The sequence below is a fragment of the Neomonachus schauinslandi genome, chromosome 6 (genome assembly GCF_002201575.2).
Source record: "Neomonachus schauinslandi chromosome 6, ASM220157v2, whole genome shotgun sequence".
NCBI classification, from domain to species: Eukaryota; Metazoa; Chordata; class Mammalia; order Carnivora; family Phocidae; genus Neomonachus; species Neomonachus schauinslandi.
The window spans coordinates 99,532,094-99,555,361 of record NC_058408.1 but is presented as its reverse complement, the minus strand read 5'-3'; the positions used below and the strand labels follow the sequence as shown (position 1 = coordinate 99,555,361).

General features: G+C 44.1%; 1 protein-coding gene across 4 annotated transcripts in view; it reads right to left on the bottom strand.

The window, feature by feature from the left end:
* SGPL1 (sphingosine-1-phosphate lyase 1) overlaps positions 1 to 23,268 on the bottom strand; it is a 56,608-nt gene that overhangs the window by 17,949 nt on the left and 15,391 nt on the right. For 3 of the 4 annotated variants that reach the window (XM_021699640.1, XM_021699642.1, XM_021699639.1), the window contains exons 3-7: positions 15,302 to 15,467; positions 9,612 to 9,679; positions 6,177 to 6,324; positions 3,212 to 3,288; positions 1,208 to 1,336 (exon numbers count right to left, since the gene is read on the bottom strand). In XM_021699640.1, coding sequence (XP_021555315.1) covers positions 1,208 to 1,336; positions 3,212 to 3,288; positions 6,177 to 6,324; positions 9,612 to 9,679; positions 15,302 to 15,467 — 588 coding nt within the window. The remainder of the gene's footprint in view (positions 1 to 1,207; positions 1,337 to 3,211; positions 3,289 to 6,176; positions 6,325 to 9,611; positions 9,680 to 15,301; positions 15,468 to 23,268) is intronic. The other variant, XM_021699643.1, reaches the window with a different exon arrangement.

The following is a 23,268-nucleotide window of genomic DNA, read 5'->3' as shown; positions in this document are numbered from 1 at the left end:
CCAACCAGATGCGTGGTAGCCCTTCCCATTCCAGCCCTCAGGTCTCTCAACCTCTTCTGTGCTCTCTCTCTGGATGTTATTCCGGTTAATTTTGTATAAGTCTTATTCTATAAATTGGACTTCGGAGCCATGTAAGTATTTTACATCATTCTAAATGAAACAGGGCTCTTTGGACAAATGGCTGAGTTGGGGTCTGGAAATGCATAAGGTAAACCTGGAATATTTCATCAAATAAAAATTATTTTGTCAAAAAAAAAAAAGGAAAAAAGAAAGGAAGCTTTCAAAGACCACTTGAGTCATTCAAAAGAACCCAGAGGCCAAAATTAAGAGGCTTCCACTGGTCAAACGGGCTAATGTGAGCATTAATCAGAGTAGCAGCTGCAGTGGGTTGAAGCACATGGAGTAGTCTGTAATTTTCCACCCCACTGTTGACTGACATTTGAATTACTTCCAGTTTTCAATACCACGGACAATGCTGCTATGAATATCCATCTATCCTGATACACACGTGCCAGTTTTTCTAGGGTATACCCTGAGTAGTGAAATTTCAGGGTCATGAGATACCTGTTTCTTCAACTTACCTAGATGAGGCCAAATTGTTTTGGGGCTGCTTAACTGATGGTCTCTTAAAAGTTCACAGTCTATAGCGCAGGAGAATACCTACGTACTGTTAAGTATACTGGATGAATCAAAGAGGGAGGGGGAGAAAGAAAGCAGCAGACACAGCAGATGTGCAAAATATTTAGTTACTGAATGCAGGGTTTTGTCTATTCTAGCAACTTCATGTTTAAAATGTTTTAAAATACATGGGGCGCCTGAGTGGCTCAGATGGTTAAGCATCTGCCTTCAGCTCAGGTCGTGATCCCAGGGTCCTGGGATCGAGCCCCGCATCGGGCTCCCTGCTCAGTGGGGAGCCTGCTTCTCCCTCTGCCTCTGCCTCTCTCTCTCTCTCTGATTCTCATGAATAAATAAATAAAACATTTAAAAAAAGTGTAAAAATGTTTTAAAATACAAAACGGAGGGAAAAAATATCTTAAAAAATATACAATAAAATGTTGATGCTCTAAAAATTCCAAAAGTCAACACTTTTACATTGCTGTTAATCTGGATCTTCCTACCAATAATCACATATTACTTGTGTAACAAAATGTTTTCAAGAAACTCTTCTATTTTAAGCGAAACACATAGGCCACCTGCATCTACTTACACATCCACAGGAATCTGGCCCCCCATTGAACAGGGAACAAGCTATCCTCACAATCTCCGCCTCGATCTTTCGCAGTCCCGGGAAGATGTCTGGATGCAGTGGGTTACTCCATGCAAAATCTCCATAAGCCTGCAAAGAAATGCACGCAGATATGAAGTAGAACGAATAAATACACTGTATGGGACAAAGAATCATGCACTAGACAGAAGTTTCTAGGTACCAGGCACAGCACTAGAAACTGGAAAAATGGTAAGATATGTGTTCCCCTCTAAAAAAGATCAAAATACAGTGGAAGAGAGAGACATGCAAATAAATTATTTTACAGTGTGGTGAGAGAGGAAGTATAAATGTGGTTAAAAAGCACATACTAAAACAACAAACAGACCCAGTTTGCAATCTTAGCTTTGCCTATTACTTTTCGCTGTGTAATCTTAGGTCAAAAAACCTCTCTGAGGTTCAGTGTCCTCATGTGCTCAAGGGGATAATCATGGTACCTACCTGATAGGGTTCTAGCGCTAAGTAAATAACATAAGGCATGCCAAGTCCTTAGGAGAGCATCCGGCACAAAGGAGCTATTGTTCTGAGTGTGATACCAGAAGTATGCAAGTGATGGAAGGAGCCCTAAGGAGGGAATAACAAACAGCCCGACAGGTCTGATGTCTGTACAGGCAGAACCCTGAGAGATCAATAGGAATTCGACATTTAGAACAGGTGGAATGAAGGAGGGGAGGAAAACATGGTAAGAGTGAGGTACATTCAGTGAAGAGGAAAGATGGAAGTTCATGTTTACATGGGTGGTTGAAAAACACAGGTGGGAGCCGGCTCACCACAGGGCTTGCATTTTCTTTTCTTTTTTTTTTTAAGATTTTATTTATTTATTTATTTATTTATTTATTTATTTATTTATTTATTTATTTAAGAGAGAGAGAGAGAGAGAGAAACAGCATGAGAGGGGAGAGGGTCAGAGGGAGAAGCAGGCTTCCTGCTGAGCCGGGAGCCCGATGTGGGGCTTGATCCCAGGACCCCGGGATCATGACCTGAGCCAAAGGCAGTCGCTTAACCAACTGAGCCACCCAGGCGCCCATGGGCTTGCATTTTCTGCTACGTAAGCAGCTTGGGTTTTATCCCGTAGATAGTGGGAAGCCACTGAAAGATTTTTAACCCAGTGAAGTAAGATCAGAGCATTATGTCAAGATATAGCTAAGTCAAACCTGTAGTATTTAGTAAGGTAGGAGCAGTTTCCTAGTTATCATAATCAAACACAAAGACTTTAGGGATTGTTAAGTCCAGTGCCAATTTTATTTTATTTTTTAAAGATTTTATTTATTTGAGAGAGAGAGTGAGAGAGAGAAAGAGCACAAGAGGGGGGAGCGGGAGAGGGAGAAGCAGACTCCCTGCTGAGCAGGGAGCCCAATGCGGGACTCAATCCCGGGACTCCAGGATCATGACCTGAGCCGAAGGCAGCTGCTTAACCAACTGAGCCACCCAGGCGCCCCAGTCCAGTGCCAATTTTATATGACAAAGTGGGGTTTAGGAAATAAATCTCATTAGCTATAGACAACTCTAAAGTCAACAAAAAATGAGAATTATTTCAATTATAAGTGAACCTACTGCTCATTCTCAGATCCTTTGATCTGAGACTCGGGTGGTACAGGAAATGATGAGCAAGTGTCTATTCCTCCTCTCTTCTCATCAAAGTATGTCTTGTCATTAATAACTTCAAATGATGGGGGACTGACTACCTTCCCTTGTTATCTGCCTTCCACACGGGGCACCTATAAAGCCTGGAAATATAAGTAATATCGTACTTTTTTATGGACTGAAGACATCTTGGACAATATTATCTATATTCACCTATATGTGGGTAAAGAGAAACTTATTTTTAACAATAAACTTTCGTTAAGTAATTTTTTTTTTCTTTTTTAATTGCAAAAGTAAGGAGAAAAACTGAGGTGGTATGAAGGGCACAGACCACACACACTGCCTTGGGGTGCTGGCATTCACCTTCACCAGGAGCTGGGTGAGCTCTTCCGCCCCGCTGTACACTGCTCCGGAGGCTTTCCCCTCCTGCCAGAAGACGTCTGAGGAGAAAGTTAAGACCACTGGGTCAGTAAGCAGGAACTTGCCCAAAATACGAAGCAACACCTCTGGGTACAAAAGAAAAAAAAACTTTGAGTGGAAACCCAGAGGTGATCTTATATTAAATCAAGAAAAAGAATTCCAATAAAGACCTATCACAGCAAAATAAAGAAGAAAGATCTTCCATTACTATCAACAGCAGTGTGAAAAAGATATTAACAGAAGCCAGGTATAATCTAGTCCAATAATGATGCTGTCATCATCCCCAACGGCCTTCTACCAGTAGAAAATTGTTCCTTGATCTATACTCATTTCCTGGTCTCTGTATGGCTAACGACTTTTTTCGCCCCTTCCTGTCCAGTCAAAGGAAGTGTGAGAACTGTCATGAGCAGAGTTGGCAGGGAAGAGCACGGCAAAGTGTGGAATTTCAGTACACTACTGTCAGAGTTGGAGCCAGGGAACTGAATCCCTGACCAGACAAACCACGATGATAGACTGTCAGCACCCTGGTTTCAAGGGCGCCCCTCCACGAGCCCAAAACCTACCCACAATTCCACTTTCTGTCTGAGGTGCTTCTCCCAAGACAGTCTACGTTGTATCAACGAATCTGCTGACGTGGGTATCTCAGATACAACATGGCTGTGCCCTACTGAGAGTGCGCAGTGACAAGCCACTCCAGAGACACACTAACTGAAAACTGTCGCCGCAGGCTCTACAAAGCCATTATCTTCAGCTCCAACAAGAGAGCAGAAGATTGAGTAGCAAACATCCAGACAGACCCCTCATCTCAGGCAATTTGCCAAGCTCTGGCTTGATTCCAGTAGGACTTTCCCTCTTTCCTTACAGGACACTGGACTATACCATGCACGTCTTCAGACCAGAGGCCACCAGCCTTTCAAAAATAGACTACATGGTTTCATTTCCTGTTATTTTACTGGTGCTATTGACAATGACTTGGAAAGGAAGGGAAGGCAATATGGCGGCAGCAACGTGCCCTCACGATCATAGAAATCTTTAACATCCAGGTCTCAGAGGGCTGATCCCTGCTTTACATCATCTATAAATCCTGGACTGCAGCTAATTTTGTACCATCCAATGTCAAAATCTCAACACACATCAATTAGAAATTTTTAAGTGTATTTGTTGAAATGCAATGTGGTATCCTGGATTGGAGCCTAGAACAGAAAAAAGGACATTAGTGGAAAAACTGGTGAAATAGGAATAGAATTTGCAGTTTAGTCAACTACTGTTTCGACAAATGCATCATAGTCACTTTAGATGTTAACATCAGGAGAAGCCAGGTAAGGGGTGTATGGGAAATCTCTGTATATATGAATTTGCAAATTCTCTACAAATCTTAAATTATGACAAACTAAAAAGCCTATTTTTGGAAAGTATTTGCAATATGGTCTAATTTGTAATAAACCTGTGTTTGTGTTAACAGCCAACATTTATGGGGCACCCGGGTGGCTTAGCCAGTTAAGCATCTGCCTTCGGCTTAGGTCATGATCCCAGGGTCTTGGGATCGAGCCCCACATCGAGCTCCCTGCTCAGTGGGGAGCCTGCTTCTCCCTCTCCCCTCTGCTAGTGCTCTATCTCTCACTATCTCTCTCTCTCTCAAATAAATAAAATTTAATTTAAAAAAAACAGCCAACACTTATTGAGCCCTTACTATATGCCAGATATTATACATTCATATGTACGATCTTATTTAATCTCTGTAATCATCTTTTCTTTATTTTTTTATTTTTTATTTTTTTAAAGATTTTATTTATTTATTTGACAGAGAGACACAGTGAGAGAGGGAACAAAAGCAAGGGGAGTGAGAGAGGGAGAAGCAGGCTTCCCGCTGAGCAGGGAGCCTGATGTGGGGCTCTATCCCCCATGACCTGAGCCAAAGGCAGACACTTAACAACTGAGCCACCCAGGTGCCCCTGTAATCATCTTTTCTTTTTTTAAAGATTTTATTTATTTATTTGAGAAAGAGAGAATGAGAGACAGAGAGCACGAGAGGGAAGAGGGTCAGAGGGAGAAGCAAACCCCCCCCTGAGCAGGGAGCCCAATGTGGGACTCGATCCCGGGACTCCAGGATCATGACCTGAGCCGAAGGCAGTCGCTTAACCAACTGAGCCACCCAGGCGCCCTGTAATCATCTTTTCAAGTAAGTTGTATTATCCCCATCATAGAAAGACAGAGACCAAGACATAGCTTAAGTAATTCACCCAAGGTCACACTTTAAGTGGCCCAACTAGCATGTGAATCCACGCTGATTCCATGGGCTACACTCTTTTTTAAAGATTTTTTTATTTTTTTATTTTTAAGTAATCTCCATACTCAACGTGGGGCTCAAATTCACAACCCTGAGATCAAGAGTCACGCACTCCTCTCAGCCAGGGCTACACTCTCAAACATTAAGCTATTTGGTATATTTATCCTTCCCTTATGTGCTCATGCATACATACATATCTGTATGTGTATGTATGTTTATTACACAAAAACACTACTAAGATTCTTACATATATATATCATGTGTTTATCTTGTGATGATGGGATTTTCTTTTGTGCCTTTGTGCAGATTTCACAAATTCTGTAATGAATCTGTATTTCATTCTTATTACATATATTCTCTCCTTAAGAAACAAACTTATCTGTTTTATTCAGGCTTACAAAAGGAAATGGGACCAAGTTCCAGTTCCACTGTCTCAGATTTGTTTGCTTTATGGATGGAGGATGAATTTAAATATAATTTTTATGATAAGAAATTGAGCCTCTGAGACAGGATGGATATGTAAGTTCCAGGGATGAAGCACTCGTAACGTATCGACAGTAAACAATGACCAAACCGGCCACGCTGGGAAAGCAAGCGGCTTGAGAGCTCCCGGAATCCTACCCATAGAGCTGTAGTCCTTGAGCTTCTCCAGAACTGCCGACGCGCTCAGGCCTTGAGAGGGCAAAGCTTTCACATAGTCTTTGCCCACTTTCAGGAACGACATGTTCTTGCTTATATCATCCTTGGTCTTGTTCACCTTCTCTTGGATCTCCAAAGGTAAGAAAGACAAAGTTAACAAGGAGATGGAAAAATACAGGCCAGGGAGCAGAAGAACCAGTTACTACTCCAAGTCAACAGTTCAGGGCTGGGCGCCACACCAGTGCTACAGAACGGGGATGGTATTGTTTTTGTAAACAGATATGGGGACATTCTGGCTGCTCAGCTATTTTCTGGCATGTGCGGCAGGCTCTTAGAAGTCTGAAAAGTCAACTTCCTGTCCCAAAGTCAAAGATACATTCAAGCCCCCCACCCCTTTCCTCTGCCATGTCGACATCGCCCCTGCTTTACTGGGCTTGCACGCGCCACTGTCTGAGCGCAGTATGTGGACGTTATCCGTGTCCTGGCAAGCAGCCAGTGTGTGTGCTAAAGAAACAAAGGTGGAGCCACCAACGGTGGCCAGAAAACAGGCCAAGCAGCAGCAGAAGCATTCTGGTGCTCGTGCAGGTGATGAGCTCCGTCACCAGACCTGCACGGAGCACGCCCAGAACGCGGACAGCCTGCGCGAGTCGCCACGTGCGTGTGCCAGACACCCAGGGGTACTGGGGAGACCGCATTCGATCCCCTCGGGCTGTCCGCCGCCTGTACTCTTTGACCCTCAAGTGCTAGGGGGGAGCGACGGTCCCTTCTGTACAGTTTACCAACGATGGCTGTTTCTCCGTCGTCCTCCTCCTCACCACAACAGCCTGTGCTTTCCCTCCCTCCCTGGGTGCTGAACTACCCCTGTGGGCCAGCAAGACACGGCGAACAGAACACACTAGGCAGTACGAGTGAGAACAACTTTTGTTCTCACGATGCTTCCTTGTAGCAGCAGACACAGAAAATGAAAGTCAGGGAGTGCGGGCGCCTGGGTGGCTCAGTCGGTTAAGCGACTGCCTTCGGCTCAGGTCATGATCCTGGAGTCCCGGGATCGAGTCCCATATCGGGCTCCTTGCTTAGCAGGGGGTCTGCTTCTCCCTCTGACCCTCCCCCCTCTCATGTGCTCTCTGTCTCTCTCATTCTCTCTGTCTCAAATAAATAAATAAAATCTTAAAAAAAAAAAAAAGAAAGTCAGGTAGTGGAAAGCACTGGGGGGAACAGAACAGAGTTTAAAAACACAACAAAACCCAGCAGGGGCCGCTATCTGCACTAAGGGACTGTTGGGGGGTAGCCTGGAAGAGTGGCGTTACAGCGAGACGGTTTCAGCGACCCATCTGTGAAGGTCTGAGGCCCACGATCTGACCCCAAACATTTTGACTCTCCCATCTCTAGCCCTGGAGGATGAGAACACGAGAGGAGACTGCTAGATGCGGCCCCCAGGGAATTTGCAGGGCAAGCTGCACCCGCGAACCACGCCTGCAGGTGTCGCAGGCAGGCTCTGGCAGGCAGCGGAGGCCCGCCCCGCGGCAGTGGGAGGCATGTGATGGGCAGGAAAGTATTTTTAAAAGTTGTACGTGGACTATGCTGCCGAAATGGTGAGCACGCAACAGGAACAAACCATGGAAGCCAAGCTTCCGCGCCTAGACTGCTGCTGTAATAAGACAGAAGAGCCACAAAACGATGGTGAGTCGCATCAGAAGGTACACAAGTACCTTTTCCCCCCAGTGCCTGCCTCAGGGCCTCTATCAATCTTAATTTCTTCACAGCATTTATTTCAAAATGAAATTCTTACATATTTGTTCGCAGATCTATTTTCTGTTGTTCCTAGAAAAACGTAAGCTGCGCAGAGCGGGGATTCCGTCCCCAGCACCCAGAGCGGTACCTGACGCGGAGCACGTGCCCACGAACCGTGTGCGGAGTGAGTGAACGTAAGGGAACGAATGAGACAGGGACACACACGCACTCGCTCGAAATAAAGAACTCTTGTCTCTGAGCCTCAAAATCTGCTTCTAAAAAATGACAGGTGATTACATAGTTTCTAAGTGCCTTCCAATTCTGTTATTTTATAAATTTCAGTAAATTTATAAATTTCAGGGTTCTGGAACCCTAGCATTTATTTGTCCCAAAATCTGACACCGAAGGAGAAATGTGTGAAGAAAAAGAGCAGAAAAATACAGGGAATGAAAAGGAGAAATGCTAGTATCCTTTGAGATCCAGTCCACCCTCTATAGCCGCCCTCTCCCTACCCCTTAACTCTAGATCGACTCAGGGAGATTTCATTTTAGGGCTTAAGATGAATTAGGGTCAAATAAAAACCTATCTACTCCCATTCCCCTTTTCCACCCCAATAACTACTTCTACTTCCTTATAGGAAATGAACCTGAAAATAAATACACAGTTACGGGACAGTTAGCCCAGGGGTCTGAATGGATTTGGGTCAAAGGCTAAGGATGACTAACATCTCTTCTGGTTTGGCCAGGAAAGGGGAAAAGGGAAAGGGAATTGAAAGCCAAAAGTGAAAGAAAGCTTGAAGGAAAGCTGAGGGGCAGGCAGGGCACGGGGGGAGCCAGAGACATCAGGGCCAGTGTGCCTTCCTTGCAGCTTGCATGGGGCCTGCCCCATTTATCTCCTTCTGTGATAAAGAGCCGGTGGGAAGGGTACAGAGGTGACTGTCCTATCCTCAGCGTGGCTGAGGGGACAGAGGACACAGTGAAGGGAACATACTATGCTGCAGACAGGTACAAAGAGCAAGAGATCAGGGCTCTCTAAGTTTCTAAACCTGGGATCCGCCAACTACGGCCGACCGAGATCTGGCCCCTGGCCGTTCTGTAAAGCAAGTTTCAGTGGAACACAGCCAGGCTCATCCTTCTACCTCTCTATCACCCTGACAGACATGGTATGGCCTGCAAAGCCTAGAATGTTTCCTATCTGGCCCTTCACAGAGAAAGTCTGTCAACCCTGACCTAACCATGTAAGCACCCGACCCCCAGACACTTATCTCAAGTCAGAGCAGCCAAATGTTGCTGTAAAGCATCATGCCACTTCGGCCAGCTTTTCTAATCGCAAATTCTGCCTTTAACAGACGTCACCTGTCTCCTTTGGGCAAATATGTTGGAGAAAGGGTTAAGTGAGGTTTCTCAATCTTGACACTTCCAACATCTTGAGCCAGATAATTCTCTACTGGGCCCTGCAGGATGCTTAGCAGCACCCTGGCCGCGATCCACTAAATGCCAACAGCACCCCCCTCTAGTTATGACAACCAAAGGTGTCCTCAAACACTGTCAGATGTTCCTTGGCGGGGGGGTACAAAAATCACCCCTCGTCCTTGGGAATTCGCACTAGGTTCAGTAAATAGAAAGAAAGAGGTCATGACCACGGGGGTGATGGGAGGGCTGGAAGTTATACACAGATTCCACTTACCTTGCGACCAATAATAGGCATCTTCCTGATGAGCTTAAAACATCTCTTTTTAAACCTTGACCATAAGCCTAAAAGAAACAAAGAGTTTTGTTATCTATTCAAATAAATTCCCACGGATAAGGTATGAACTACTCAATGTGCCTCCTGCAATCTCACCTGCCTTCTGATCACAAAGGTAGTTTCTTTCTATTTTAAAAAACCTTGAAATTTAAATTGCCAAGTAATATATTTACATGGTTCAAAAATTTAAAAAAATTGGGAGGCCTGGGTAGCTCAGTCAGTTAAGCGTCCGATGCCTGGTTTCTCTGCTCAGGTCATGATCTCAGGGTCCTGGGATCAAGCCCCGAGTCGGACTCCACACTCAGCACAGAATCTGCTTCAGATTCTCTCTCTCTCCTCCTCTGCTTCTCCCCCTGCTCATGTGTGCACGCGCTCTCTTTTTCTTTCTCTCTCAAATAAATAAAATCTTTAAAAAAATTTTTTTAAATTAATAAATAACACACAGAGTTAAAAGTTTCTCTCTCATCTATTCCCCAGACTTTCATCCTACCCTCAGGTAAACACTACTACTATTCACTTCTAGAAGAGCTATCTAGAATTTCTTTATGCTTATACAAGCAATAATAAAGATAAAATCTTAGTTGTCCCACCCACCTCTTAAACAAAAGGCAGCATACTCTAGTACTATACTAGACCTTGATTTTCTACTTAGGCATATTCTCTTAAAGCTCAGTGCTTCCTCATTCATCTTTATTTATTTTTTTTTTTTAAGATTTTATTTATTTGAGAGACAGTGCACGAGACGGGGGGGAAGACAGAGGGAGAGGGAGAAGCAGACTCCCTGCTGAGCAGGGAGCCTGACACAGGGCTTGATCCCAGGACCCTGGGATCATGACCTGATCAGAAGGCAGACATTTAACCGACTGAGCCACCCAGGCGCCCCCTCATTCATCTTTATAGCTCTAAAGTAGTCCATGATATGGATGTATCATAACTAATTTAACCTGCCCCTTCCTGATGGGACACTTGGGTTATTTCTAGTATGTCCTATTACCAACAACAGTGAAACAATAACCTTGCAGCACATACCACATACCTGATGGCGTGCCTACAGCATGAATTCCCGGAAACAGAATGCTAGGTTAAATGACATATGTATTTCAGAGCTGTTGACCTTCCCAAGGTTTTAGATGCCTAACACCTCTCTTCCCTTCCCAAAAACAAATGACCAAGCCATGCTTTTCTTCAGGATCTATGCTCTAGTCTCTCAGTCAACACACACCCTGACAACATTTCAACATTTTTTGGGCTTAAAAGGCCTTCAGTATCATGGACACCAATCAGACTCCCTTCTGTCAGGCAGTGCACAGGACAAATATGGAATTCTGATCCTCTCCACTGCAATAATTATAAAGACATGGCATCTAAATAGACCATCATAACTTTTAATGAATTTGCATTCAATATAGAAGGCACCACCTACAATCCAAAGGCACCTAAGGATCAAGCATTAATAACTTGCTGAAGGCCACAGATCACATCAGCAACGGAGCAGGGATTTAACTGAGGTCTTAATTTTCCTAGCCCTACACCCCCAGGACTCTATGCTGCTTCAAACCCAGAACAGAAATTCTCAGTTATCCCAAATGAGCCTATAAGGAATCTAGACCTAGCTTCTGTGCAGGCAGGAAATGAATATGATGTTTTACAAAACATTCTAGGAGATGGAGACATTCCAACTTCCCTGGCCAGTGGAGCACTCTCCAACAAGCACAGACTGTCTGTGCCCCGTTAGTACCGATTACATGATGCCTTGCATCTTTACTGGCTGCAGCCCTGCCTTTCCCCCTCGCCCACAGTGCCTAGCGCTAGAGTCAGTGCTCCATAATGTCTGGGACAAAACCAGGGAACCGATACCCACACTGAATAAGAAGACAAAGGGATTGGGCGCCTGGGTGGCTCAGTTGGTTAAGCGACTGCCTTCGGCTCAGGTGATGATCCTGGACTCCCAGGATCGAGTCCCGCATCGGGCTCCCTGCTCGGCAGGGAGTGCTTCTCCCTCTGACCCTCCCCCCTCTCATGCTCTCTCTCTCTCTCATTCTCTCTCTCAAATAAATAAAAAAAATAAAATCTTTAAAAAAAAAAAAAAGAAGACAAAGGCATTGAAATCACTTGTTTGTAGTTACTTTTTATTTAAATTTTCGAGTATTTCCTTTCAGCCCTACGTTCTGCACATGAAACACATAGCTGCGATCTTATAGTATGTGCAACGCTGTGCCCTCTTGTCACAGCATTTGCTACATTAAAGATCCTTCCTAAACAAGAGTTTTTTTAAGTATTACCATAATAGGCCATCAAATGAGTATAACGTGGCGTTGGATATTTAAGCTGCTTATTATTTGACCATTTCTAATAATGTTAAAGCTGTAAAGATTCAGAAAACGTCCTTATTTAACAGATGAAGTAATTAACTAATGAGGAAGAATAAGGTTGAAAACTCAGTAAATGGGAGTCACTTGTCCAGAAGTACAGTCATATGGCTAGGAGGAGGAGGAGAGAATAGACGGTGTGCAAGCTGTGAGATTAAACAGGACCGCTAAAAAGAAGAGAATACAAGATCAGAGACGGAGAAATTAGAAATGAAGAGATCATGTGGTCATGACCTAAAAAGATGATCTCAAAAGTAAAAGTCCCCTGAGGTACAGAAAGAAAAGTAATCAGTGTCTACTGTAGTGTTTTAAGGTAATAAAATAGGAAATGCAGTGTGAGGACACCAAAGCCTGGCTCTTTACAGTTGACAGATTCCTCCCACACAAACGATGCCTCTCAATACTCACATTACCCTATGAGTAAGTAAGGCGGGTGACACTTAGGCCTATTTTACTATGAGGAAACAGGCTAAGAGAGAGTTTAAGGGTGTTGCTCGAGGTTTCACGGCTAGGAACTGGGAGAGTGTGTCACCTCCTCCCACCATATAACTCTGATTCCTGTTCATGAACTATGGACAATCCCACAGTTAAATCAACGTCAAGGAGTAACGATATGCGCTGATATCACAGAGCAGAATTAGGGGCAAGATAACACGGCAGAGAGCTGCTGACCCCTGCCCATGCTCTCACCCCCATCCTCCTGCCGCTTCCAGTTCTTAACTGCCCCAGTGTCCATCCTGTGTTCCAGAATTATCTCTCATCTTAGAAGCGTATTCAGAGTTTGAAGATCAGCAAAATTTATCACTAGTCCAGACTTTAAGACTCCTCTGGGGCAATGTGCTAAAAATAACTCGACTGTTCAGTGATGAGCCTCTCCATGAGCAAGGTACTGAAAAAATGGCAATGCTATCAAAGTTATCTCCCATCCAAGTACTACCCAGGCCCGACCCTGCTCTAGAGGGAAGACATTTTGATTGGTGTCTAAAATTCAAGTTAGAAGTTACAAAATAAAAAAGTGTATTGTGTGTACATGTGTTAAACTATAGGAAATTGCTGATATTCAAAAATGTTGACCTAAAGAAATGACATTTTGTATGTCTGGTTCGACTGGACTCAGATATAGAAAAAAGACACATATGTGTAAATAGTGGTTCGCTCTAGAGAGCAAGCTTTTCATTTCGTTCTTATGGATTATTGGTATTGCCTAATTTTCTGCAATGAACATGTCCTACTTTTGTAATAAGAAAAAACATATTAAAAAGGACTTAAATAGCTCAGAGTTGGGCTTACAAAGATTTCCATGGCGCATACCATCAACACATCGCTACTGGTACTTTTCTCATGGAATGCATGGAGACCAGCATATTCTGTTTGGAACAAGGCAGCTATGTAAGTACCAGGGCCTCGGGTGGCTGTGCTTCTACTACCGAGTGGGCAAAATGCACACAGGCACCGTGGCCTGCAGAACTAAAGACGGAAGTCAATACCTAAAGTGAATACTAATCATAGCAAAGAAACATGAATCTCAAGATCTGTAACCTTACGTTGGTTTTAACAAATGCACCACCTTAAAAGGAAAAGTACACAGAATGGTGGCCAGCAGGAGCTGGGGGGGAGGGGTTCATGGGGAGTTATCGTTCCATGGGTACAGAGTTTCAGTGTGGGATGCTGAGAAAGTTCTAGAGATGGATGGTAGGAATGGTTTTGCAACAACGAGAATGTACTTAAAAATGAGTAAGACAGTAAATTTTATGTACATATATTTTATCACAGTAAGAAAGAAAGGAAGAAAAGTCTATTTATTGCTACTCCTTAGAGTCCTCTGGAGTAAGTTACTTCACCTGGAAGGACAAGATGGAGGGCTTCCCAGAGCAGAAAGATACGGGTTGTGCCCCTTTCCAAACCACAGAGCAGATGAAGCAGAAGGGTTAGTTATCAGAGTTTATGAGGAAACCTTGCAAGGACTAGGAGGAGGAACTGAGGACAGGGTTTTACAGCTGGAATGGACTAAAATGTAGACAGGGCAATCAGGTCTCATTCCCACCTACATTAAGTGCAATGTTTACTATGCCTTAACCGCAACGGTTACTAGAACGGCTCAGCGGCTATCTGCGGGGTAAACAGATGAAACAGAATCTGGCTTCTAAGTTAACCTTCCAGGGTGGGGGTGGGGGGCAGAAAAGCAGAAAAAGTACAGTTAAAGAGCCCCTTCAAACAGATGTTATCAGGGAAGCAAACAGTCATGGCCATTAAAATTTGTTTAAGAACAAATGAGACATGACAGCTCTCTGCCGTGTTATCTCACCCCTAATTCTGCTCTGTGATATCAGCGCATATCGTTACTCCTTGACAAGTGATTCTCTTCAATGTTAATGGTTTTTTATCCCCAGCAAGTTAACTCTGGTACCCTACACTAAGGGTGGGGAAGGGGTGCAGAGGAGAGTCATCAAACACCCACCACCACTCCTACTTTACTTACGAAGCACAACCTGCAGGGGATACAATTCACAAGGAGGGAACATGCAAGCCGGTCTGGCAGGGGAGGAAGGGTGCCCAGGACCTTAGGAAGGATGGAGGACTTACAGACTCCTCACTAATAGACTTCTCACCTTCTTCTGCACTCCCTGAGAAGTGGCCTCCTCTTCCCCACATCAGTTTGGCTCCCTGAGTCACTACCCAGGAAGTTCATAGTGCGCTGTCCCCTGACATCAGAAGTTTAACTCCAGGAGGACAGGGACCCTGTATGACTTCTGTAGACATCCCCAGAGCCCAGCACAGTGCCTGGCACACAGCACATACTCACAGGGTCACTGCATGAGTGCTGTTCCAATTTCACATAATCTGTATTGAAAAGATGGCCTAAAATGAACGTAATGAATTCCTGCTTGGGGAACTCCAGGGTATACAATTATGTCCTAGGCAAGAAACTAAACCTGAGAAAGGTTTAAGCCATGCTCTGAGATACCTGTGGATCCTTACAATGACTAATTTCTCAGGAAGTTTTTATGCAAGCTGCAACTCCAGAAAAATCAACAAAAGCAGCTATAGATACATCAGAGTAGCTATTGTAACTTTACGTATAGAGTCCTACTATAACTTTATGGTCAGAAGAAGACAATGTCCCACTTCCCATTTAAATAAGATTTTAAAAATCAGAACCAAACCAGAAGGCAAGCAATTAGTCCAATCCATCAGCCATGAGTTCTAAAGCTGGTGAGATTCCACTGTACCTTTCCAGAGGAGAGGGGGCAGTATACTTACTCTCTGGCTGGAAGACAAAATCATATGCCCAGACTATCAGCAGGGTGCACAGGACACTCCAGGCAATGAGCTGCCAGGGCTCATACTTGGTGCAATGTCCATTTACATAATTCTTGGCCTTTGTGCAATATACTTCCAAAATCTCAAAGTAGGGCTCAAAAGCCTTCTAGAAATACAAGAGAAAAAGAGAAACGTGACATTCAGAGAGAGAAAAGTCTCTTCTTCGTTTGTTCCTCTGCTCTCATTTTTCAAGGGCAAGGCCACTCATGATCTGGCCCCACCCAAGCAATAATCTTATCTTCCTCCACAGTCCTCAAAGCTTCTGCTCCAGTGGTACACTGCCCCTTAGAGTCAGGTGGACTTTGACAAGGTTTCTGATCTTCTGCCCAGTCTATAAAATAGAAGGTTCAGCTGGATCATCATTTCAGCCCTGAAGCTTTTCTGTGCCTACAGTATTCATCATCCCACTCTCTTAACTCCAAAGAGCCCGTCTTACCCTCCTTCTCTACTCCATTTAAATCTTTCCCATCCTCTAACCCAGGGTCAGCAGATTGTTTCTGTAAAAGTCCAGAGAGGAAATGTCTCAGGCATCACAGACCAGCTGGTCTCTGTTACAAGGATCAACTCTGCTTCTGCAGCACAAACACTGCCCCAGACAGTGGGAAACCAATGACTGTGGCCATGTTCCAACAAGTTAATTATAGATGTCAAATCTATATTGCATAGAATTTCCCGTATCACAAAATATTCTTTTTATGAAAACAATTTTAACAACGTAAAATATCATGCTTAGCTCATTGGCTGTACAGAAATAGGCAGCAGGCCAGAGGTAGCCCCTGGGCCACAGTCTGCCAATCTCTGTTCTCACGCCCAGCTTGACTAACAAACATTTAGAGCCGGAGACCATATCTTATCACTCTGGGTATCCCTAGCAATAGCCAGCACAAGCAAGAAAAAAGTCCTCTCCCCTGATCATTTACCAGACTACCCCACTCATGAGAATGAATCTCTCCCGTTAAACTCTCCTCAAGTCTCCCCTTGCGCCTCCCCACCGAGCCCAGCAGCAGGTGGCCTGCACTCAGCCTACTCTCTCACTCCATGCTTGAGTCCTTGAATGCTGATCAGATCTGAATCATTGCTGCAAGCCCCCACGGTGGCGGTACAAAACAGGTTCATCTGATAGTTTGTTCCTCGCTCACTTATTCAGTGTTTACTAAGCATCCCCTGTGGTTAAGGCATTAAGTTGGGGGAGCCCTAAGGTAAACATCAAAAGTTTTTGCCCTCACTGAGCTTACAATCTAATGGGAAAGGTGTGTGTGTGTGTGTGTGTGTGTATGCACAAACATACACATGAAAACATACACTAGCAGACACATACATGAACAAATAATTCAAATTCTTCAGGATAAAAAGTATTTAAGGGGGCGCCCGGGTGGCTCAGTCATTAGGCATCTGCCTTCGGCTTGGGTCGTGATCCCAGGGTCCTGGGATTGAGCCCCACGTCCAGCTCCCTACTCGGCGGGAAGCCTGCTTCCCCCTCTCCCGCTGCCTGCCCACCACCCCCCCATCATGCTCGCTCTCTCTCAAATAAATAAATAAAATCTTTTTTTAAATAAGTATTTAAGTAAAGTGCTAAGAGAGACCACTAAGAAAGGCCTGTCTAACTCTACCTGACAGGAGACAGGAAAGATATTATTAAAAGGGTAAAAGAACTATCGAAGAAAATTCTCTTGGCAGAAAAGTTAAAAGAAAAAAAAAAAAGTCATAACCGGGAAGAGAGAAGAGGAGCTGTAAATGCATAAGAAAAGTCTAGGAACGGCAAAAAAGTTCGGTGTAGTGAGAGCAGCGATGGGGACAGGGAGCTATGCGTGTCATCCGTACTAGACCCCCAGCACACAGTGCACGCTCCATGAACACCCAGACGGTGGTGGCGACCAAGCGTGTGCGTGAACACATTAATCAGAGAATGGAGGCTGGCAGAAGTGCACTAGGTCCAGATTAAAAATGGTCTTTAAAGGGGCGCCTGGGTGGCTCAGTCGGTTAAGCGACTGCCTTCGGCTCAGGTCATGATCCTGGAGTCCCCGGATCGAGTCCCGCATCGGGCTCCCTGCTCGGCGGGGGGTCTGCTCCTCCCTCTGACCCTCCCCCCTCTCATGTGCTCTTTCTCTGTCAAATAAATAAAATCTTTAAAAAAAAAAAAAAAAAATGGTCTTTAAAAAAAACCATGGAGAGTGGGAATATAATTTGACAGGCATTTTTTGTAGAGCAATTTGTCAGTGTCTACTGGCGTTTTAAATGTATATTCATTTTGACCCAGATATTCCGCTTTTTGGTATCTACATGCTTTTCAATACATACAAAGAGACAGGTTCAAGGATATTCATTTCAGTCTTCTTTGTAACAGTGAAATACAAATATCACAAATGTCCATTCAAGGACGAATGGTTAAATAATCTATACTACACACACTTTATGTATTCATACTATGCACCATTGTTAAAAAGATAGATCTAAATGAACTACATAGAAAAATTTCCAGAACAGAGTGTTGACTGTAAAAAAAAAAAAAAGCAAATTGCAGAACAACAACAGCAAACAAAAGGTTGTTCATCAGGAGAGTACATTTTTTTTTTTTAAAGATAACTTGATGGGAGATGAAGGAAAGGAGGACAGACGTCAGAAACACAAATCTTAGTTAAGAGGACTGCTGAAACAGTCCAGGGGAGAAACAAACTAGGTTTGACCTTAAGCAGTACGACACTGGGGCCGAAAAGCAGCATGGATTAAAAACCCTTTTTGGAGGTTCCTCAAAAAGTTGAAAACAGAGCTACCCTACAACCCAGCAACTGCACTACTGGGTATTTACCCCAAAGATACAAACGTAGTGATCCGAAGGGGTACGTGCACCCCAATGTTTATAGCAGCAATGTCCACAATAGCCAAACTATGGAAAGAGCCAAGATGTCTATCGACAGATGAATGGATAAAGAAGATGTGATGTATATATACAATGGAATATTATGCAGCCATCAAAAAACCGAAATCTTGCCATTTGCAACGACGTGGATGGAACTAGAGGGTATTATGCTAAGCAAAATAAGTCAATCAGAGAAAGACAAGTATTATATGATCTCACTGATATGAGGAATTTGAGAAACAAGACAAGAGGATCATAGGGGAAGGGAGGAAAAAAATGAAACAAGATGAAACCAGAGAGGGAGACAAACCGTAAGTGACTCTTAGAATCTCAGGAAACAAACTGAGGGTTGCTGGAATGGTGGGGGGTAGGAAGGATGCGGGGGTGGGTGAGGGACTTTGGGGAGGGTATGTGCTATGGCGAGTGCTATGAATTGTGTAAGACTGATGAATCACAGACCTCTACCTCTGAAACAAAAAACACATTCTATGTTAAAAAAAAAAAAGATAGTAGGAAGGGAAAAATGAAGGGGGGGGAGACGAACCATGAGAGACTATGGACTCTGAGAAACAAACAGGGTTTTAGAGGGGAGGGAGTGGGGGGATGGGTTAGCCTGGTGATGGGTATTAAGGAGGGCACGTATTGAATGGAGCACTGGGTGTTATACGCAAACAATGAATCATGGAACACTGCATCAAAAACTAATGATGTAAGGTACGGTGACTAACATAATAAAATTAATTTTAAAAAAAGCCTTTTTGGAGGTGGCACAAACAGGGTTTACTAACTTCATAGATACAGGAAGCACAGAGTGGGAAGAATAATTCCAAATGTTCAAGTTTAAGTCTGAGAGAGCAGGTGAGTGGTGTCACCACCAACCCCAGCAGACTAGAAGAGAAAGGGAGATTCTGAGATAAAGATAATGATACTGGTTTGAGTTATGTTCCTGTTGGATATCTACCTGCAGTGTTCTAGTAGAAGCATGAACGCTTAGGCGGACAGGTACTCAACGAATGTTTACTGAAAACATTTTTTTTTTTAACTTTTATTTATTTATTTATTTGACAGAGAGAGACACAGCAAGAGAGGGAACACAAGCAGGGGGAGTGAAAGAGGGAGAAGCAGGCTTCCCGCCGAGCAGGGAGCCCGATGTGGGACTCGATCCCAGGACCCTGGGATCATGACCTGAGCCAAAGGCAGACGCTTAACGACTGAGCCACCCAGGCGCCCCTACTGAAAACATTTCTATCCTTAGCAATTAGGCTGCAGTATAAGGTCATTAACATCAGGCAAGTGCTCGGTTCCCTAGAGGGCTATCCACGGAAACACAGCTTATCTGCAACCCCCTCGTAGTTCTTAGCCATTCCCCAGAGCCCACTGTTGCTATCAACAACCTCAATCCTACACAGCAGTCACAGTGCCGGTCCGGACCTGGGGAAGACCAGAGGCGTCTACCCATCATCAGAGGTGTGTCATGATTTCCATCATTATAAAGAATCTTCTAGTGATAAGGCTAGGATCAAACCAAATGGTTAAATAGTGTATACGGGGGGGTGGGGGGGGCACCTGGGTGGCTCAGTCGTTAAGCATCTGCCTCCAGCTCAGGTCATGATGCCAGGGTCCTGGGATCGAGCCCCACATCAGGCTCCCTACTCGGAGGGAAGCCTGCCTCTCCCTCTGCTTGTGTTCCCTCTCTCTGTCAAATAAATAAAATCTTAAAAAAAAAAAAAAAATAGTGTATATGGGCTGCCTGGTTGGCTCAGTCAGCAGAGCACTGCAACTCTCAGTCTCAGGGTCATGAGTTCAAGCCCCACACTGGGCATGGAGCCTACTTTAAAAAAATAATAATAATAATAAATGAATAAATGAATAATGTATACGAACGGGATGCCAGAAGAAATAATCATGCAGATTAGCTTTCCTCCAGTGATACTAGTTCCTAATTCCCCCAGAAAATAGAGCTTACCAAGGTCAAAAGATGCCTGTAGATATTATCAATTTTTCATAGCACATAACAAAAAGTAATATCACTAGTATCAGGGAGAGAGCAAAGTATCAGCAAATGCAGACTGTGTTAATTTCTACAAAGCCTATTAAGATATGAAGGCATTCCCTGATAACATTTATAAAATTACATTCAGCGAGAATTTATTTTCTTGGTAATTGCTCTAAGAAGATAATGGGAGTCCTTAAATTTCAAGTCCTTAAATCTATCTCCTTAGGAAGAAATCTATTTCTATATTCTCCTTCTCCAAAGACAGAATGTCGCTGGCCTTGGATAGGTCCTAGTAAACTGTGTAGACAACCAGATGGTCACAGAAATTACATGTCCTGGCCTGAGCCCAAGGTCCTTCTGGTTACTACAAACAACCTAGGTTCCATCCCCAGTGAATAAGCACCTCACAGCACTAACAGCTCCCTGCTTTATAGGGCTCCATGGGCTAATGCATGCTATCTCCTTGGAAAAAAGGATGAGGCAGCTCCTTGGGGCCTTGCACACGGCACAAGCCCCAGGCTGGGGCCTGATGCAACACCACAGCCCTAGAGAAGCATACAATCCCAATGCTGAAGGGAACCCTAGAGATCAAGCCCATATTCGCAGTTCACAAACAGAGGCCCCGCGGTGAGACAGCCTCACTAAGCCCAGGCCTCCAACTCAGGGTTCGGGGTTCTTTCCATCATCCTTCATTCTAAGTGTGCACGGGCGGAGGGTCACTTACCACATTACCATCCAGTGCCATCCCAGGAGTTTCCTTCTCACAATTTACGTTTTAGGTGGTATCTACCCTGGATATATATACAGTTCAGAACAAACTAAAACTGGAGAGGTGTGTCATGACTACAGAGACAGAAACAGAGAACGTAATAGTATTGTAACGACTACTTCCCACCATGTCTTCCTGCTTACAGAAATACATTTTTTTGGTCTATATACACCTACATATATATTAATAGTTAATACTAAGGCTTTTATTTATTTCAACCTAATCCACATACTGTCTCTGGAAACACAAGAACCAAGGACGGTCATCTGTGAAGGCCACTAGCTTGTCGTGCCCCTCCAGGCAAATATTTCACCAATGTGTGCGTCCACGCTTCATCTAGAGGGACACAGGATAACAGTCACACAAGAAATAAATTGTGTCTGTATAGATGTGTACCTGTGGGTGTGTGTGGGTACGTGTGGGCATGGATCTCCAACCCTCAGCAGAACAGTTTTGGTAAAATTTCCACAAGTAAAGCATTCCTTCCTCCGTATCAAACTGGGAATATATTCCTCTGGAGGAAAACCAAAACAAAACACTCTGCCCACTGAATATATATAAAATGATGACAAAGAATACCATAAATCTTTTTAAAGTGCAATATTAAAACAGAAAAGAAAAACCTCAGTAATATAAAGATTTGAAATAGTAACTATTTTAAGGAGCTACTGTCAAAAACAGATGAGTAAACTAACCCACCTTTCTCTTCTTATTAATTTCCATTTCCCATCTAATAATTAAGTTTTAGCTGATGCCTATAAGACGTCAAAATAATAATCCTAATCATTATTAGACAAAAGGCGGCTGCTAGGATTTATGGGAATTCAGTGGCCCTTTTAGTCCCAATCATATTGCACTCTTCGAATCCCCAAATCACTTCAAGGGACCAAGACACTTTCATAAAAGTAACACAATAGCAGAAGTCTACAAATTCTGTAAATTTGGGACATGTTATTTTTATTTTATTTTATTTTAATTTTTTTAGAGAGGGAGGAGGAGATGGGAAGGGGCAGAGGGAGAGGGAGAGAGAGAACCTCAAGCAGGCTCCATGCCCAGCTTGGAGGCCGATGCGGGCCTCAATCTCACGACCCTGAGATCATGACTTGAGCCAAAGCAAGAGTCATATGCTTAACCGACTGAGCCACCCAGGCGCCCCTGCATGTCACTTTTTAGACCATGGGGTTTCATGCTTTTCCTTTTTTTTTTTTTAAAGATTTTATTTATTTATTTGAGAGAGAGAGAGAGGACACGAGCAGTGGGAGGGGCAGAGGGAGAGTGAGAAGCAGACTCCCTGCTGAGCAGGGAGCCTGATGCGGGGCTTGATCCCAGGACCCTGGGACCATGACCTGAGCCGAAGGCAGACGCTTAGCTGACTGAGCCACCCAGGTGCCGCCGGTTTCACACTTGTCCAACCCAGACCCATGGAAGTGTATTTTACAACCATCTAGTACACACTGCAACAGAAAGATATGAAACCAAAACAGAGGTTTCCAAAATAAAACCTAGCAGTTCATTACTTGTGATGCATGTACATTTTTTTTCTCTATTTCCTCTTTCTTTTTTTTAAATGTCCCGACCACTAAGTTGATTCTGCCTCCCTCTGAATGGATCACGGCCTTCAGGTTTAAAAGCCTCACTGTGATCTACTCCTGGCTTCTTTAAATGCAGAATGTAATGCAGCCAAGGGTGTTAACACGGAGGCATTTTGCACTCTACACAATCTCAGTGCTTTTTGCCCTTAAGATTTATTCTCTTAACATTTTTGTGAGGCCCGGGACTGTGATGTCATGAGGGAACGGTCGGTCGAAGAGATGCAGAATCCTTCCGTCACGGGTCCCTTCCCTACTGGTACCAACCCACAGCTGCTCCCAATGACTGCTAACTCTTTCGGTCCTCAAATCCCTCCATGAGAAAAGGTTCCATAGACAAACTTCCCTCGGTGGCGCTATCCACACCCTCCCCCCCCAAAAAAACCTCTCTGAAAACTAGGACTGCACCTGACCAACTGCCAACCAGGAGTGATATTTCTTCCACAGCGATTTTCTTAATGAACAACGAATACCAGAAGAAACACTCTAAGAATGAATAGGACTAAAAGAGAAAAACCATCTGGTAGACGTTTCCAGAGCCACACTGGATGGTGCTTCCTTCCTCGGAGCTAATACAAATAACAACAACAACAACACAAATAACACCTCGCAGGGCGAACCATCTGTACTCACTCTATTCAAGAGCCGGGGCGTCCCAGCTCAGGCGGCCCCCAGCGCGGCCTCCCACACTCCCCG